This window comes from Nerophis lumbriciformis, linkage group LG02, assembly GCF_033978685.3.
Source record: "Nerophis lumbriciformis linkage group LG02, RoL_Nlum_v2.1, whole genome shotgun sequence".
NCBI lineage: Eukaryota > Metazoa > Chordata > Actinopteri > Syngnathiformes > Syngnathidae > Nerophis > Nerophis lumbriciformis.
The window spans coordinates 19,753,771-19,773,065 of record NC_084549.2 but is presented as its reverse complement, the minus strand read 5'-3'; the positions used below and the strand labels follow the sequence as shown (position 1 = coordinate 19,773,065).

The window sequence follows — 19,295 nt, the reverse complement described above, 5'->3', positions numbered from 1 at the left end:
CGTAGATTTGAATTGAGTTGAGTTTATTTTGAACATGCATGCATACAACATGATACATCACAATTTCCAGTTTCTCTATTCAACATGTTCGAAAAGGAGTAGGAAGAAGCAGAGCTTATTTAATCTTACCCCTTTTCCTTTACATAGCAGTTGCTAAAACTTGTATTCACTTCCCGTTCTCAATTTATTCACAATATACTCCATTTAGTAATAACATCCATCCATCCATCCATTTTCTACCGCTTATTCCCTTCGGGGTGGCGGGGGGCGCTGGAGCCTATCTCAGCTACAATCCCATTGGGTTGAGTTTTTTCTTGCCCTGATGTGGGATCTGAGCCGAGGATGTCGTTGTGGCTTGTGCAGCCCTTTGAGACACTCGTGATCTAGGGCCATATAAGTAAACATTGATTGATGATTGATTGATTGAACTCAGATATGGTAACACTAGCGAGTAGTAGAGAATATGGAGTGATTTTTGGTCTAGAGCAGATCTGGGCAAATTAAGGCCCGGGGGCCACATGCGGCCCGTTAAGATTTTCAATCTGGCCCACCGGACATTCCCAAATAATTTTTTTTAGATGTTTAAGATGGAAAGTATAGCTGCCATTATGATGTGAAGTGATGTTTTCTAATGACCGTAAGTCTTGAACTATACTAAGTATTTCAGTGGTTGGAATCTGTGCTTTTGGATGATATACCAGTTACTATGGTAATCTAATTAGTTACTATGGTAATCTAATTAGTTACTATGGTAATCTAATTATTTACTATGGTAATCGACGTCACAGCAGCTCAGACGAGGCACCAAGCAGTGTGGGTGGGAAGCGTTTCCACAGACGCGGAAGGAGATTTTCACAACAAAGTTCTAAAGCTTAGTGATATATCAGATTGTAGGTTTGTTTATTTTGTACCCTTAGCGTTCATATTTCACTGTTTGTTGCATTTTTGTTGCGTTTCACTTGATTGTAAAATATGTTGATCGAAAGCGGGTGTGCCATTCATATTTTGTCAATATTCAGTGTTTCATCGTTCATAGAAATATTTAAAATTACATTACATTTTTTAAGGCGGTCTGTCATGAAATTTTTAGCATTCAATCAGACATTATTGTGAGGTTGTGTATTAGTGTTCCTAAAAATAGATATACCGGCCCCCAGACACATTTTTTTCTCTAAATGTGGCCCCCCGAGTCAAAATAATTGCCCAGGCCTGGTCTAGAGCATGTTTTGCTTTATTCATTATTGACGTGTCTCTTGCTACACATACTTGCCAACCCTCCCGAATTTTCCGGGAGACTCCCGAATTTCAGTGCCTCTACCGAAAATCTCCGGGATAACCATTCTCCCAATTTCCAGCCGGACTTAAGGCTTGGCCAACCAAAAAGTAACCACACTATAGTGTTCTGTGGTTACGGTTTACGTTTACGTTGAATTGCGCACCCTGACGGCAAGTGTGGGAGTCTTTTTTTTTTTTTTTTTATAAACCTTTATGTATACATTTCAACATTTCCAAAACAGTTGATAATAATAATAAAAGTAAATACAAAAACCGTACAAAACAGTACAAAAACAGTACAAAGCATCGCCAAAAATAGAATACAAAATAAATATATATATATATATATATATATATATATATATATATATATATATATATATATACAGTATGTATATATATATATATATATATATATATATATATATATATATATATATAATACACAAATATACTAAATATATTAAATAAATATAAAATTTCAGTAAATAACGTGAATTTGGAACACAGCATCATCGTTTTCACAGCTTTTTGGTTGTTAGAGGTAGAAAGTGTTGTAATGTAGAGTTCTAAATATTTTTTAAAGGCACAAAAAACTGGTCGGGTATTGAGAAACTTACATTTATGAAAATAAAACTTAGCCGATAGTATAATGAGGTTGCAAAGGTAAAATTCCTTTTCAAATTTATTTTCATACAGTGTAAATCCAAATAGCACATCTTTAGTGCAAGCGTGGGAGTCTGTTCTGAAGTATGAAGTAAAGAGACGTAACTTTGTCACCTTGCCTGGTTGTTGACTCCAACCGAGAATATTACACTGCCCATACCTACGCTCCTTCAAAGGCTGTGCAACTGGCTGCAAAGCATTGCACTTTCAAATACAACAATGAGTAGAGAGGAGTGTTATGTGTGTAAATGTGTAAATAAATGAACACTGAAATTCAAGTATGTATTTTATTTATATATATATATATATATATATATATATATATATATATATATATATATATATATATATATATATACACACACACACCGGTATATATATACATATATAATAAAATATATATATATATATATATATATATATATATATATATATATACCTGTATATTAGGGCTGCAACAACTAATCCATTAAATCGATTAAAATCGATTATAAAAATAGTTGGCGATTAATTTAGTCATCGATTCGTTGGATCTATGCTATGTGCACAGGCTACGTTTTTTTTTAATTTTTTTTTTTACTTTTATTTATAAACTGCGACATTTACAAACAGATGAGAAACAATAATCAAAATAATAGGGTTGTAACGGTACGTGTATTTGTATCGAACCGTTTCAGTACGGGGGTTTCGTTTCGTTCCGGAGGTGTACCGAACGAGTTTCCACACGGACATATTAAGTAGCGTACTGCACGTTGTGTAAACAATACTCAAAATGCCGGACGTTTGAGGCATTTGAGAAACTCCGCCATGACAGCTCCGCAAAAGAGGACATGTCCGGTGAAAAGAGGACGTATGGTCAGTCTATCGTAGCCCGTTAGCTGCGTGCATGATAGCAAAAAAGGACGTGCGACCTGACCATACGTCCTCTTTTCACCGGACATGTCCTCTTTTGCGGGGCTGTCGGGCGGTGTTTCTTAAATGCCTCAAATGTCCGGCATTTTGAGTTAGGGTTGCGTGTATTTTCAATGTACGTTCAGGGTTAAGAAGGTTAAAAACACAACAAATGGTGCGTGCAGCAGCATTCACGAGGGGGAGAGACAGAGAGAGCGAGAGAGTTGTGATAGATGCGCAGTCACGTTTTTCTCTACCGTAAAGCAGTTCGTCTGCCGTAAACAGCAATGTTGTGACACTCTTAAACAGGACAATACTGCCATCTACTGTACATGCATATGTGACATTAACATCTACAGCTTTTAGAGAGTGCAGTGCACAACTGCGCACACAACAAGGAGACGAAGCAGAATGCATCATCAGAGAGGGTGTTCAGCATGGTTAGAAAAATAGTGACAGAGAATAAAACAAGGATGGACAATTCAACCCTTAACTCAACAATGAGTAGATGAGTGTTATGTGTGTGTATATATGTAAATAAATTAACACTGAAATTCAAGTATTTCTCTAATTTATATATATATATATAATAAAATACATAAATATATATATATATATATATATATATATATATATATATATATATATATATATATATAGCTAGAATTCACTGAAAGTCAAGTATTTCTTATATATATATATATATATATGTGTGAATGAAATACTTGACTCCTCCCCTCTTAACCACGCCCCCAACCACGCCCCCCCCCCCAAACCTCCCGAAATTGGAGGTCTCAAGGTTGGCAAGTATGATATACAGTAAATTGAACTCATTAGAAAGGAGATTAAAGACAATGCATCGCAGCTACAACTGTGTTCTATTAACACAGATACGACTGTATCTACGACGGATACCGCCCTCCAAAATAGTTTCTCTCTCTTTGATGAAATAACATTAGAGGAATTGTTAAGATGTGTTAATGGGACAAAACAAACAACATGTTTACTTGACCCATTTCCTGGGAAACTTATCAAGGAGCTTTTTGTATTATTAGGTCCATCAGTGCTAAATATGATAAACTTATCACTTTCCTCTGGCACTGTTCCACTAGCATTCAAAAAAGCGGTTATTCATCCTCTGCTCAAAAGACCTAACCTCGACCCTGACCTCATGGTAAACTACCGGCCGGTGTCCCACCTTCCGTTTATCTCGAAAATCCTCGAAAAAATTGTCGCACAGCAGCTAAATGAACACTTAGTGTCTAACAATCTCTGTGAACCTTTTCAATCTGGTTTCAGGGCAAATCACTCTACGGAGACAGCCCTCGCAAAAATGACTAATGATCTACTGCTAACGATGGATTCTGATGCGTCATCTATGTTGCTGCTTCTTGATCTTAGCGCTGCTTTTGATACCGTCGATCATAATATTTTATTAGAGCGTATCAAAGCACGTATTGGTATGTCAGACTTAGCCTTGTCGTGGTTTAACTCTTATCTTACTGACAGGATGCAGTGCGTCTCCCATAACAATGTGACCTCGGACTATGTTAAGGTAACGTGCGGAGTCCCCCAGGGTTCGGTTCTTGGCCCTGCACTCTTTAGTATTTACATGCTGCCGCTAGGCGACATCATACGCAAATACGGTGTTAGCTTTCATTGTTATGCTGATGACACCCAACTCTACATGCCCCTAAAGCTGACCAACACGCCGGATTGTAGTCAGCTGGAGGCGTGTCTTAATGAAATTAAACAATGGATGTCCGCTAACTTTTTGCAACTCAACACTAAGAAAACGGAAATGCTGATTATCGGTCCTGCTAAACACCGACATTTGTTTAATAATACCACCTTAACATTCGACAACCAAACAATTACACAAAGCGACTCGGCAAAGAATCTGGGTATTATCTTCGACCCAACTCTCTCGTTTGAGTCACACATTCATAGTGTTACTAAAACGGCCTTCTTTCATCTCCGTAATATCGCTAAAATTCGTTCCATTTTGTCCACTAGCGACGCTGAGATCATTATTCATGCGTTCATTACGTCTCGTCTCGATTACTGTAACGTATTATTTTCGGGTATCCCTATGTCTAGCATTAAAAGATTACAGTTGGTACAAAATGCGGCTGCTAGACTTTTGACAAGAACAAGAAAGTTTGATCATATTACGCCTATACTGGCTCACCTGCACTGGCTTCCTGTGCACTTAAGATGCGACTTTAAGGTTTTACTACTTACGTATAAAATACTACACGGTCTAGCTCCATCCTATCTTGCCGATTGTATTGTGCCATATGTCCCGGCAAGAAATCTGCGTTCAAAGAACCCTGGCTTATTAGTGATTCCCAGAGCCCAAAAAAAGTCTGCGGGCTATAGAGCGTTTTCTATTCGGGCTCCAGTACTATGGAATGCCCTCTCGGTAACAGTTAGAGATGCTACCTCAGTAGAAGCATTTAAGTCCCATCTTAAAACTCATTTGTATACTCTAGCCTTTGAATAGCCCCCTTTTTTTTAGACCAGTTGATCTGCCATTTCTTTTCTTTTCTCCTCTGCTCCCCCCTATCCCCTGTGGAGGGGGAGACACACAGGTCCGGTGGCCATGGATGGGGTGCTGGCTGTCCGGGGTCGGGACCCGGGGTGGACGCTCGCCTGTGTATCGGTTGGGAACATCTCTGCGCTGCTGACCCGTCTCCGCTCGGGATGGTTTCCTGCTGACCCCACTGTGGACTGGACTCTTACTGTTATGCTGGATCCACTATGGACTGTACTCTCACAATATTATGTTAGACCCACTCGACATCCGTTGCATTCGGTCTCCCCTAGAGGGGGGGGGGGGGGGGTTACCCACATATGCGGTCCTCTCCAAGGTTTCTCATAGTCATTCACATCGACGTCCCACTGGGGTGAGTTTTTCCTTGCCCTTATGTGGGCTCTGTACCGAGGATGTCGTTGTGGCTTGTGCAGCCCTTTGAGACACTTGTGATTTAGTGCTATATAAATAAACATTAATTGATTGATTGATATAAGAAATACTTAAATTTCAGTGAATTCTAGCTATAAATATACTCCTCCCCAATCTCCCGAATTTGGAGGTCTCAAGGTTGGCAAGTATGATGCTACATGAAATTTCCAGTTCAATTTTGCTGGCACTTTCAAGCCGGTTTGGGGTCACTTTCATTGAGAATTACCACGAATTAAAAGTCGCGCTTCTTGTGCAACAGCAGTGATTAAAACAATGCGAGGCAAATGCATGCAAGTTGACCTGCGAAGTGGTTGTGCGGGGGAAATGTTCCACCTCCACAGGTTGTTGCTGATCTTGCGTAATGACTGTCCCCAGGTCCTAGCACGTTCTCACGGGATGGATCAGCTCGGCTCACTGGTTGGTTGCTCCGTGTCAACTTCTAACACGAACCCAGCAGGCGACCATTTGTGCGCGCGTGTACGTGGGGATGGGTGGGGAAGGAAGGTGTGGCGGAAGCGGCGTGTGCCTTACTTACCTTAGGCAGGTCTCGAAGTTGGTTGGCGTCCAGTAAGAGCTCCTCCAAACTCCGTCCGTAGCGGTAAATGTCATCCGGCACGAAGAGCAGCGAGCAGTGGCGTCTATCGATCATTTCCACATGACGGTTGCACCGCCACAGGGGGATACAATGAAACATGACGGGGGAGGTGCGGGTGAATGCCCTACCAGGGTGACAAACGAACAGTCCGAGCCGAGAACGGAATGCAACAGATTGCCACGGAGCGCCAGTTCCGGGATTAAAACACCGGCAAAGCGAAACTAGCAGGTGGTTCCAACCGTAAACAAGTCCAAGGTACCGAGTGTTAGGTGGCGGCCAACATGGGAAATCACTCTCCGTCGTCACTTTGCTTAGTTTGAAGGCACCCGCCTCTCATAGCACCGCTTGGCCACCAACCGACGTGGACGTCTCCGCTGTTACTACCTGCACGGAAGCCGGCCTACAGCGCTTGAAAAAACAGAAGCATTGTCGCTTTATTCGCGTCGTTCTTCCCAGAGTTTAATTCCTCTCGCGTCCAGATTCTGACCCGGAACATTCACTCCCTCATTCCAATCTACGTCATCGCTCCTGGAGGCTCCTCCCATCGTCCCGTGCCGGGTCGCCATGTTGGGGCGGGAGGGTGCGATTGTTGCCCGGACAACCACCGCCTCTGACATTTGTGCGTTTTTACGCATTTCAAAATGCAAAAGTTACATTTTTAGGGACCCTATTGTATTTCTAAGGTTTTATTATTCTTTAATATTATTATACCGCCGCCTCTTTTAGCTGTAATTTGACCCCCTTAACATGCTTCAAAACTCACCAAATTGGACACACACATCAGGACTGGCGAAAATTGCTATCTAATCAAAAAACCAAACCCCAAAACTCAAAATTGCGCTCTAGCGCCTCCTAGGAAGAAAACACAGACACAACTACTTCTAACTCCCAGTACGAATGTCGTAGAGACATGAAACAAAAACCCCTATGTAGGTCTCACTTAGACCTACATTTCATAAACTGACAACACCCATCAAAAATCAACAGGAAGTTTGAAATCCCCCTTCAAAACAAAAGTTGTTATTATTATTATACCGCCGTCTCTTAATTTGAGCTGTAATTTGACCCCCTTAACATGCTTCAAATCTCACCAAATTGGACACACACATCAGGACTGGCGAAAATTGCGATCTAATCAAAAAACCAAACCCCAAAACTCAGAATTGCACTCTAGCTCCCTCTAGGAAGAAAACACAGACAAAACTACCTCTTAACTCCCTGTACGAATGTCGTAGAGACATGAAACAAAAACCTCTATGTAGGTCTCACTTAGACCTACATTTCATAAACTGACAACACCCATCAAAAATCAACAGGAAGTTTGCAATCCCCCTTCAAAACAAAAGTTGTTATTGTTATTATACCGCCACCTCTTTGAGCTGTAATTTGACCCCCTTAACATGCTTCAAATCTCACCAAATTGGACACACACATCAGGACTGGCAAAAATTGCGATCTAATCAAAAAACCAAACCCCAGAACTCAAAATTGTGCTCTAGCGCCTCCTAGGAAGAAAACACAGACAAAACTACCTCTAACTCCCAGTACGAATGTCTAGAGACATGAAACAAAAACCTCTATGTAGGTCTCACTTAGACCTACATTTCATAAACTGACAACCCCCAGCAAAAATCAACAGGAAGTTTGCAATCCCCCTTCAAAACAAAAGTTGTTGTTATTATTATACCGCCGCCTCTTTGAGCTGTAATTTGACCCCCTTAACATGCTTCAAAACTCACCAAATTGGACACACACATCAGGACTGGCGAGTATTGCGATCTAATCAAAAAACCAAAACTCAAAATTGCGCTCTAGCGCTCCCTAGGAAGAAAACACAGACAAAACTAACTCTAACTCCTAGTACGAATGTCGTAGAGACATGAAACAAAAACCCCTATGTAGGTCTCACTTAGACCTACATTTCATAAACTGACAACCCCCAGCAAAAATCAACAGGAAGTTTGCAATCCCCCTTCAAAACAAAAGTTGTTATTATTATTATTATACCGCCGCCTCTTTGAGCTGTAATTTGACCCCCCTAACATGCTTCAAAACTCACCAAATTGCACACACACATCAGGACTGGCGAAAATTGCGATCTAATCAAAAACCAAAACTCAAAATTGCGCTCTAGCGCCCCCTAGGAAGAAAACACAGACAAAACTACCTCTAACTCCCAGTACGAATGTCGTAGAGCAGTGGTTCTTAACCTGGGTTCGATCGAACCCTAGGGGTTCGGTGAGTCGGGCTCAGGGGTTCGGCGGAGGTCAAAACACACCCGACTCATCGTGTAAATACAAATTTCTCCCTATCGGCGTACAGCCAATGCTTTTTAACATTTCAACATTTTGAAAACATATTTTATAGGCAACTGCTTACTTGATATATACACATTTTAACTGCATTTATTGTATTCATTGTTATACATGCAATTATGCGGTTCCTCCTCATACATTTTTTAAAGTGTGCCCTGTAATGCATTGTACAAAACCCAAAACCAGTGAAGTTGGCACGTTGTGTAATTCGTAAATAAAAACAGAATACAATGATTTGCAAATCCTTTCAACTTATATTCAATTGAATAGACTGCAAATACAAGATATTTGATGTTCTGACTGCAAATAATCATTAACTTAGAATTTAATGGCAGCAACACATTGCAAAAAAGTTGGCACAGTGGCATTTTTACCACTGTGTTACATGGCCTTTCCTTTTAACAACACTCAGTAAACGTTTGGGAACTGAGGAGATCAATTTTTGAAGCTTTTTAGGTGGAATTCTTTCCCATTCTTGCTTAATGTACAGCTTAAGTTGTTCAACAGTCCGGGGTCTCCGTTGTCATAATTTAGGCTCAATGGGAGACAGGTCTGGACTACAGGCAGGCCAGTCTAGTACCCGCACTCTTTTACTATGAAGCCATGCTGTTGTAACATGTGGCTTGGCATTGTCTTGCTGAAATAAGCAGGGGCGTCCATGATAACATTGCTTGGATGGCAGCATATGTTGCTCCAAAACCTGTATGTACCTTTCAGCATTAATGGCGCCTTCACAGATGTGTAAGTTACCCATGCCTTGGGCACTAATACACCCCCATACCATCACAGATGCTGGCTTTTGAACTTTGTCCCGATAACAATCTGGATGGTTAATTTCCTCTTTGTTCCGGAAGACACGACGTCCACAGTATCCAAAAACAATTTGAAATGTGGACTCGTCACACCACAGAACACTTTTACACTTTGTATCAGTCCATCTGCACCACCCGATCCTTAAGATCAGCCGATCAGCTGCTGTTGACGGTCCCTGACACAAGGCTGAAGCTTAGAGGGGACAGAGCTTTCGCCGTTGCTGCTCCCAAGCTCTGGAACGACCTACCCCTGAGTGTTAGACAAGCCTCCTCTCTTCCTGTTTTTAAATCTCTCTTAAAACATACTTTTATTCCATGGCTTTTAACACTGAGTGATATCCATCCTGCAATGGCGCCCCATAATACACCTGCTGTGATCCTGTTTTTATGTTTTTATGTTTTTATTAATTCTATTTTAATTAAATGATAAATAAATGGGTTGTACTTGTATAGCGCTTTTCTACCTTCAAGGTACTCAAAGCGCTTTGACACTACTTCCACATTTACCCATTCACACACACATTCACACACTGATGGAGGGAGCTGCCATGCAAGGCGCTAACCAGCACCCATCAGGAGCAAGGGTGAAGTGTCTTGCTCAGGACACAACGGACATGACGAGGTTGGTACTAGGTGGGGATTGAACCAGGGACCCTCGGGTCGCGCACGGCCATTCTTCCACTGCGCCACGCCGTTTATTTATTTTTTATCGTGTTCTGTTTGTGTTGTGTTGTGTTTGCTCGGTACTCGTTTTATCTTTTAACCTGTTCATTGTACAGCACTTTGGCTACCCCTGTGGTAAATTTTAAATGTGCTTTATAAATAAAGTTGATTTGATTTGATTTGATCTTAGATGAGCTCGGGCCCAGTGAAGCCACGGCGTTTCTGGGTGTTGTTAATAAATGGCTTTCGCTTTGCATAGTAAAGTTTTAACTTGCACTTACAGATGTAGCAACCAACTGTAGTTACTGACAGTGGTTTTCTGAAGTGTTCCTGAGCCCAAGTGGTGATATCCTTTACACGCTGATGTCGGTTTTTGATGCAGTACCGCCTGAGGGATCGATGGTCCGTAATATCATCGCTTACGTGCAGTGATTTCTCCAGATTCTCTGAACATTTTGATGCTATTACAGACTGTAGATGGTGAAATCCCTAAATTCCTTGCAATAGCTCGTTGAGAAATGTTGTTCTTAAACTGTTTGACGATTTGCTCACGCATTTGTTCACAAAATGGTGACCCTCACCCCATCCTTGTTTGTGAACAACTGAGCTCTTCATGAAAGCTGCTTTTATACTCAATCATGGCACCCACCTGTTCCTAATTAGCTTGTTCACCTGTGAGATTTTCCAAATAGGTGTTTGATGAGCATTCCTCAACTTTTTCAGTTTTTTTTGCCACTTGTGCCAGCTTTTTTGAAACGTGGTGCAGGCATCAAATTTCAAAGGAGCTAATATTTGCAAAAAATAACGTTTTCCAGTTCGAATGTTAAGTATCTTGTCTTTGCAGTCTATTCAATTAAATATAGGTTGAAAAGGATTTGCAAATCATTGTATTCTGTTTTTATGTACATTTTACACAACATGCCAACTTCACTGGTTTTGGGGTTTGCCATCCATCCATCCATCCATCTTCTTCCGCTTATCCGAGGTCGGGTCGCGGGGGCAGCAGCTTAAGCAGGGAAGCCCAGACTTCCCTCTCCCCAGCCACTTCGTCCAGCTCCTCCCGGGGGATCCCGTAGCGTTCCCAGGCCAGCCGGGAGAGATAGTCTTCCCAGCGTGTCCTGGGTCTTCCCCGTGGCCTCCTACTTTGGGGTTTGTATAAAAGTAATATTATATTCATGTATAAAAGACTGACATACTTGTCACGGTTTTAAATAATACATTTGTAAAGTGGGTGGAGACTTAAGGACACATGACAAAATGTGGGTCCCGACTTGTGCCCAGTTAAAAAAACGTAACTTTTAAGTTAATTAAAAACGAAAACACTCACTTTTTTCATACAAATATACAACATTATCTGAGACAATTAGTAGAAAGATTATCATTTTACCTTTGTAAAAGGTGCAAAATTGAGTGGCTTTAACCATTTTTATCCAACTTAAGAAAAAAACAGATGACAATTTATAGCCCCTTTTGTAAACAGGAGGTTAGTTCAATGAATGGTGAATGGATTATCATAATGCAACCTTTAAAATGATATCACTTTAATGCACTGCTGGTGCTTGGATCACTACAAATCGGTTCAGTGGGTCAGTGTCGTTATTATGCGTCATTGCCTCTATTGCCCGGGATTTTTATCTCATTTAGGTCGCTAAAGTGATTAAACAGCTTGGAGAAAGGGTGAGCTCATGACAAAGATGATCTGTTCTTTCCCATCAACTCAGCATCCACACCTTCTATGTGGCTCTATGTGATATAAATGATAAATGCCATGTCAGCATGGTTCGATTCAATGATGTAAGTCTTCATTTTAGAAACTTCAGAAGAAAAATAACGTAATTTGTGTATTGATCATTTGAATTAACTAATTATTTACAAACCCTGTTTCCATATGAGTTGGGAAATTGTGTTAGATGTAAATATAAACGGAATACAATGATTTGCAAATCCTTTTCAACCCATATTCAATTGAATGCACTACAAAGACAAGATATTTGATGTTCAAACTCATAAACTTATTTTTTATTTTTTTCAAATAATAATTAACTTAGAATTTCATGGCTGCAACACGTGCCAAAGTAGTTGGGAAACTACCACTGTGTTACATGGCCTTTTCTTTTAACAATACTCAATAAACAATTGGGAACTGAGGAAACTAATTGTTGAAGCTTTGAAAGTGGAATTCTTTCCCATTCTTGTTTTATGTAGAGCTTCAGTCGTTCAACAGTCCGGGGTCTCCGCTGTCGTATTTTCCGCTTCATAATGCGCCACACATTTTCGATGAGAGACAGGTCTGGACTGCAGGCGGACCAGGAAAGTACCCGCACTCTTTTTTTACGATGCCACGCTGTTGTAACACGTGCTGAATGTGGCTTGGCATTGTCTTGCTGAAATAAGCAGGGGCGTCCATGAAAAAGACGGCGCTTAGATGGCAGCATACAGGTATGTTGTTCCAAAACTTGTATGTACCTTTCAGCATTAATGGTGCCTTCACAGATGTGTAAGTTACCCATGCCTTGGACACTAATGCACCCCCATACCACCACAGATGCTGGCTTTTGAACTTTGCATCGATAACAGTCTGGGTAGTTCGCTTCCCCTTTGGTCTGGATGACACAATGTCGAATATTTCCAAAAACAATTTGAAATTTGGACTCGTCAGACCACAGAACACTTTTCCACTTTGCATGAGTCCATCTTAGATGATCTCGGGCCCAGAGAAGCCGGCGGCGTTTCTGGATGTTGTTGATAAATGGCTTTCGCTTTGCATAGTAGAGCTTTAACTTGCACTTACAGATGTAGCGACAAACTGTATTTAGTGACAGTGGTTTTCTGAAGTGTTCCTGAGCCCATGTGGTGATATCCTTGAGAGATTGATGTCGGTTTTTGATACAGTGCCGTCTGAGGGATCGAAGGTCACGGTCATTCAATGTTGGTTTCCGGCCATACCGCTTACGTGGAGTGGTTTCTTCAGATTCTCTGAACCTTTTGATGATATTATGGACCGTAGATGTTGAAATCCCTAAATTTCTTGCAATTGCACTTTGAGAAATGTTGTTCTTAAACTGTTTGACTATTTGCTCACGCAGTTGTGGACAAAGGGGTGTACCTCGCCCCATCCTTTCTTGTGAATGACTGACCATTTTTTGGGAAGCTGTTTTTATACCCAATCATGGCACCCACCTGTTCCCAATTAGCCTGCACACCTGTGGGATGTTCCAAATAAGTGTTTGATGAGCATTCCTCAACTTTATCAGTATTTATTGCCATCTTTCCCAACTTCTTTGTCACGTGTTGCTGGTATCAAATTCTAAAGTTAATGATTATTTGCAAAAAAAAAAAAATGTTTATCAGTTTGAACATCAAATATGTTGTCTTTGTAGCATATTCAACTGAATATGGGTTGAAAATGATTTGCATATCATTGTATTCCGTTTATATTTACATCTAACACAATTTCCCAACTCATATGGAAACAGGGTTTTTAAGTAACTGAGTCATAATTAAATCATACACCCCCCAAAAACAATGAATACCCAGTGAATCTAGGACTCAGGGGCCCCCAGGCTGTCAATAACTCAACCACACTAACATGGCCTTTTCACTTTTTAATAAAGCAGCTTCAGTTCAGTCTCTGTCTTGTCTGCAAGGAAATCAAATAATTTTTTAGGAAATAACAGTGAAAATCTAAGAAAACTTCAAAGAATCTGAATTGAATAATGTAAACATGGAAAGGGAGAAATAATTTACAAAAGGCAGTTATATGCCTCGATGAGGATCCCTGGTGATGTAATGGCACGTGCTTTTGTTAATCATGGCAAAGAGCATGGGTTCAATTCCCTGGCCAGGATTGCGTCACAAAGTGAATCCGGCGTAAAAACTAAGCCAAAACCAGTGGCAACCCCTGACAAGGAAAATCCGCAAATGAAAGAGAGATTTTATAGATCTCAATGAATTAAGTACCGTATTTTTCGGACTATAAGTCGCAGTTTTTTTCATAGTTTGGCCGGGCTCCAGTGCGATTTATATATGTTTTTTTCCTTCTTTATTATGCATTTTCGGCAGGTGCGACTTATACTCCGGTGCGACTTATACTCCAAAAAATACGGTAGATACTAATGATCACGTCAGCAGGCCATTATAGATGGGGCTGGAGGCTGAGTTGTTCCTCGGTTGTTCCTACTAAAATAGAATTAGACACAACAGTCTTGAAAACCATCAAATGTTTTCATAAGACAAAAGTACACTTACATTTACTAGGAAATTTAAAGCATTTGATCGTATTTTTTTACAGTAAAATACTGTAATCAAATATACTGTAATATTAAGACTAATTAATGACTGTAGAAATGGCAATATACTTATATTTCACAGCAATTAAAGGGGAACTGTACTTTTTGGTGAATTTTGCCTATCGTTCACAATCATTATGAAAAGACGAATGTATTTTTTTTAAATGTATTCTTACTTGTAAATAAAAGTCTCCTTATGATAAGGCCAATGAGAGGTCTTCTATTTCACCCATGAAACCCAATAAATAACCATCCAAAAGCCAGCAACAATAATACCTTTCAGCATTAATGGCGCCTTCACAGATGTGTAAGTTACCCATGTCTTGGGCACTAATACACACCCATACCATCACAGATGCTGGCTTTTGAACTTTGCGCCTATAACAATCCAAATGGTTCTTTTCCTCTTTGTTCCGGAGGACAAGACGTCCGCAGTTTTCAAAAACAATTTGAAATGTGGACTCGTCAGACCACAGAACACTTTTCCACTTCGCATCTGTCCATCTTAGATGAGCTCGGGCCCAGCGAAGCCGGCGGCGTTTCTGGGTGTTGTTGATAAATGGCTTTCGCTTTGCATAGTAGAGTTTTAACTTGCATTTACAGATGTAGCGACCGACTGTAGTTACTGACAGTGGTTTTCTGAAGTGTTCCTGAGCCCATGTGGTGATATCCTTTACACACTGATATCGCTTTTTGATGCAGTACCGCCTGAAGGATCGAAGGTCACGGGCATTCAATGTTGGTTTTCAGCCTTGCCGCTTACGTGCAGTGATTTCTCCAGATTCTCTGAACCTTTTGATATTACGGACCGTAGATGGTGAGATCCCTAAATTCCTTGCAATAGCTTGTTGAGAAATGTTGTTCATAAACTGTTAGACAATTTGCTCACCCATTTGTTCACAAAGTGGTGACCCTCGCCCCATCCTTGTTTGTGAATGACTGAGCATTTCATGGAAGCTGCTTTTATACCGAATCATGGCACCCACCTGTTCCCAATTAGCTTGTTCACCTGTGGGATGTTCCAAATAATTGTTTGATGAGCATTCTTCAACTTTCCCAGTCTTTTTTTGTCACTTGTGCCAGCTTTATTAAAACATGTTGCAGGCATCAAATTCCAAATGAGATAATATTTGCAAAAAATAAAGTTTTCCAGTTCGAAACGTTAAGTATCTTGTCTTTGCAGTCTATTCAATTGAATATAAGTCGAAAAGGATTTGCAAATCATTGTATTCTGTTCTTATTTACGATTTACACAACGTGCCAACTTCACTGGTTTTGGGTTTTGTACTAAGTGTGTATATAAAACCTTAATGGAGGTGTTTGGATGTTTTTAATGGCTTTATAGACAGAATGTAATGACTCCATTGTTAGCAGACTTTTAATTGCATTTATTTAATATTTAGAATGCATTAAAAAAAAGAAAAACATGTGTTCTTGTCTTACATAAGGATTGTGAATGACAGGCAAAATTCACCAAAAAAGGTGTGGTTCCCCTTTAACTATTTCACAGTAAAATACAGTATCATAGTCCTCTGCAATATCTCAACTATTGTAAATACAAACCGATTCGTCTCTTAAAGCGTTCCGTAGACTATGTTGCGCACTCTTGCACAGTGGGTGGTGGTATGCTGTTAAAAGAGAGAGTAATTATCTCAAATTACAATTCCGAAGTTACAGCATTTAGATTTAACATTGTAATTAACTGTAAAATCACAGCTCTGCAGTTAGCAGTCCTTCTCAAATAGTAGGGCAGGCCTCAAGGGGAGCGCGTTTGACCTCAGGGAACATGCTTTTGCCATAACAGAATGATGAAGCGTATGTAGCATTTGGCCTCATTGTAACCACGGTGGGAGACAAGGAAAGACCGGTGTGTTGTTTCCTTTAATGTTAATAAACATACAATGTTATGCATAGGTGTCAGTGACGTGCAGTCACTAGAGGCAGGTGAGGCGGGGCCTCACCTGCCATCATGGAAAGAAAAAAAATGTAAAAAGAAAAAAAATTAATTAAATTGTTATATGTATCCAGTGATTATACTATAAAGTTATTTTCCATTCAACTTCACCAGTTTTAGATTATTTTTATTCAAAATCGCTGAATTTTCACATTTGAGAAGAGAAGAGACGGTGCGGTGAACAGCAGCCAGTTGAGGCACGTCACACAGTTGTGCCTCAACATGGATTCCGGGCTCGGCTAACTGCTGGCCTGCTGTGCAGTGAGACTGTATTGCTATATGAACTATATTATAAATTTCCATAGTTTAGTTAGCTGAGGTATATAATGTACAGTGTATTTGGTCAACAACTGTATGTGTGTAACGTATTTCTTGTGCTGAGCGATCATAAAACGGCTGCAAAAGACGCACTGGCTGAGGCTCCAGTAATCCCGCCTCCTGCACCCCCGCCGTAGAATTGTTATATCAACTAAAGCCCACACTTAAACTTTCCACGTGCAAGATTGAATCTATTTAAAAAAGTTATTTAATAAGAAGCCAAAAAGTGCAAAAACAATAATATTCGTGTTGGAGGAGTTGTGAATGACTGCAGGGCCACAACATTAGGTACACCTGTAGACTGCAGGTGTACCTAATTCACAACTCCTCCAACACGAACATTATTGTTTTTGCACTTTTTGGCTTCTTATTAAATAACTTTTGTAACCTATTTTCATGGGCTTTCCTCTTTGTGATGTTAAGTTCCTGTTATGCGCTGTTATACAGTATATGCCTTGAGCTCTTATTTTGAAGGCGCTAAGAGCGGAAGTGATGACACGGAGTGGAGCGGAAGTTTTTGAAAGAAGGTAAATAAAGTGGTCCTCGTGTAAACTGGAGCCTCCGTGTTTGTTATTTTGTAGTTTCATACAGTGTAGGCGACATTTATAAACCCTCGGTTACACTTTTTTAAATAGATTCAATCTTGCACGTGGAAAGTTTAAGTGAGGGCTTTAGTTGCGGCGCATGGACTTAATTTATAAGTAAAGGTAAGACCATAATAACGTTTTTTTTATTAAATGTGCTTTTTTGTGTGCTACAGTTTGTATGTGTAAAGTTAAAGTTAAGTTAAAGTACCAATGATTGTCACACACACACTAGGTGTAATGAAATTTGTCCTCTGCATTTGACCCATCCCCTTGTTCACCCCCTGGGAGGTGAGGGGAGCAGTGGGCAGCAGCGGCGCTGCGCCCGGGAATCATATTTGGTGATTTTGGTGACCCCAATTCCAACCCTTGATGCTGAGTGCCAAGCAGGGAAGAATGCTGGTATGAGCTTTTAAACATAACCCGTTAACTGCTGCCAATCAAATGGTGAATAAGATACTCTTTAGGGTTCATATATTTGTAAATCTGACTGTGATGAAGTCAGTGCCTCACCAGCCATCAACCTCACCGCACGTCACTGATAGGTGTAGTTATAACAATTGTATAGACACATTATACTACACTGCTCCAAAAAATTAAAGGAACAGTTTTTTATCAGGGTATGGCATGAATTCAATTTCACTTTTCTGATAAGGTTTTGGTCAGGTACGTGGCAGAGGGGGTTGTTAATCAGTTTCAGCTGCATTGGTGTTGATGGAATTAACAACAGGGGCAACAACGAGATGGCCCCCAAAACAGGACTGGTTTTGCAGGTGGAGGCCATTTCAAGTTCCTCCCTCTTGATCTTTTTTAACTGTTTTTCCACAAGTGTTGGCTTTAGCTAGAGTCATTATCACGACTGGGAGCATGAGGCGATTTCTTAACCCTCCTGAAGTTGCGCAGATTGTCCTACTCCTCCAGGATGGCACATCCATGCGTGCTGTTGCAAGAAGATTTGATGTCTCTCCCAGTACAATCTCCAGAGCATGGAGGAGATTCCAGGAGACAGGCAGTTACTCTAGGAGAGCTGGACGGGGCCGTAGACGGTCCTCATCCCATCAGCAGGACCGATATCTGCTGCTTTGTGCAAGGAGGAACAGGTTGAGCACTGCCCGAGCCCTACAGAATGACCTTCAGCAGGCTACTGGTGTGAATGTCTCTGCCCAAACAGTCAGAAACAGACTTCACGAGGGTGGCCTCAGGGCACGACGTCCTGTAGTGTGCCCTGTGCTCACTGCTCAGAACCGTGGAGCTTGATTGGCAAGTCCGCCACTGGCGCCCTGTGCTTTTCACAGATGAGAGCAGGTTTACCCTGAGCACCTGTAATAGACGTGAAAGGGTCTGGAGAAGCCAAGGAGAGCGCTATGCTGCCTGCAACATCATTCAGCATGACCCGTTCGGTGGTGGGTCATTGATGGTCTGGGGAGGCATTTCCATGGAGGGACGAACAGACCTCTACAGGCTAGAGAACGGCAGTCTGACTGCCATTAGGTATCGGGATGAAATCCTTGCACCCATGGTCAGACCCTACGCTGGTGCAGTAGGTCCTTGGTTCCTCCTGGTCCACGACAATGCCCGGCCTAATGTGGCAAGAGTATGCAGACAGTATCTGGAGGATGAAGGAATTGACACAATTGAATGGCCCTCACGATCACCTGATCTAAACCCTATAGGACACCTCTGGGACATAATGTTTCGGTCCATCAGACGCCGCCAGGTTGCTCCTCAGACTTTACAGGAGCTCACTGATGCCCTTAGACAGATCTGGGAGGACATCCACCAAGACACCATTCGTCGTCTCATTAGGAGCATGCCGCGACATTGTCAAGCATGTATACAAGCACGTGGGGGCCACACAAGATATTGAAAATAATTTTGAGTTGCAGAAATTGAATTTAGGCAAAATGGACAAGCCTGCCACATCATTTTTTCATTTTGATTTTTGGGGTGTCTATATACTGAGCC

At 41.0% G+C, this 19,295-nt stretch overlaps 1 protein-coding gene across 2 annotated transcripts in view; it reads right to left on the bottom strand.

The window, feature by feature from the left end:
- The window catches only part of lrrc1 (leucine rich repeat containing 1), a 67,700-nt gene extending 60,793 nt beyond the window's left edge, over positions 1-6,907 (bottom strand). For both annotated transcript variants that reach the window (XM_061956504.2, XM_061956578.2), the window contains exon 1: positions 6,336-6,907. In XM_061956504.2, the coding sequence (XP_061812488.1) occupies positions 6,336-6,494 (159 nt within the window). In that variant the 5' untranslated portion in view covers positions 6,495-6,907. The remainder of the gene's footprint in view (positions 1-6,335) is intronic.
- Between the last annotated feature and the right edge of the window lie 12,388 nt (positions 6,908-19,295).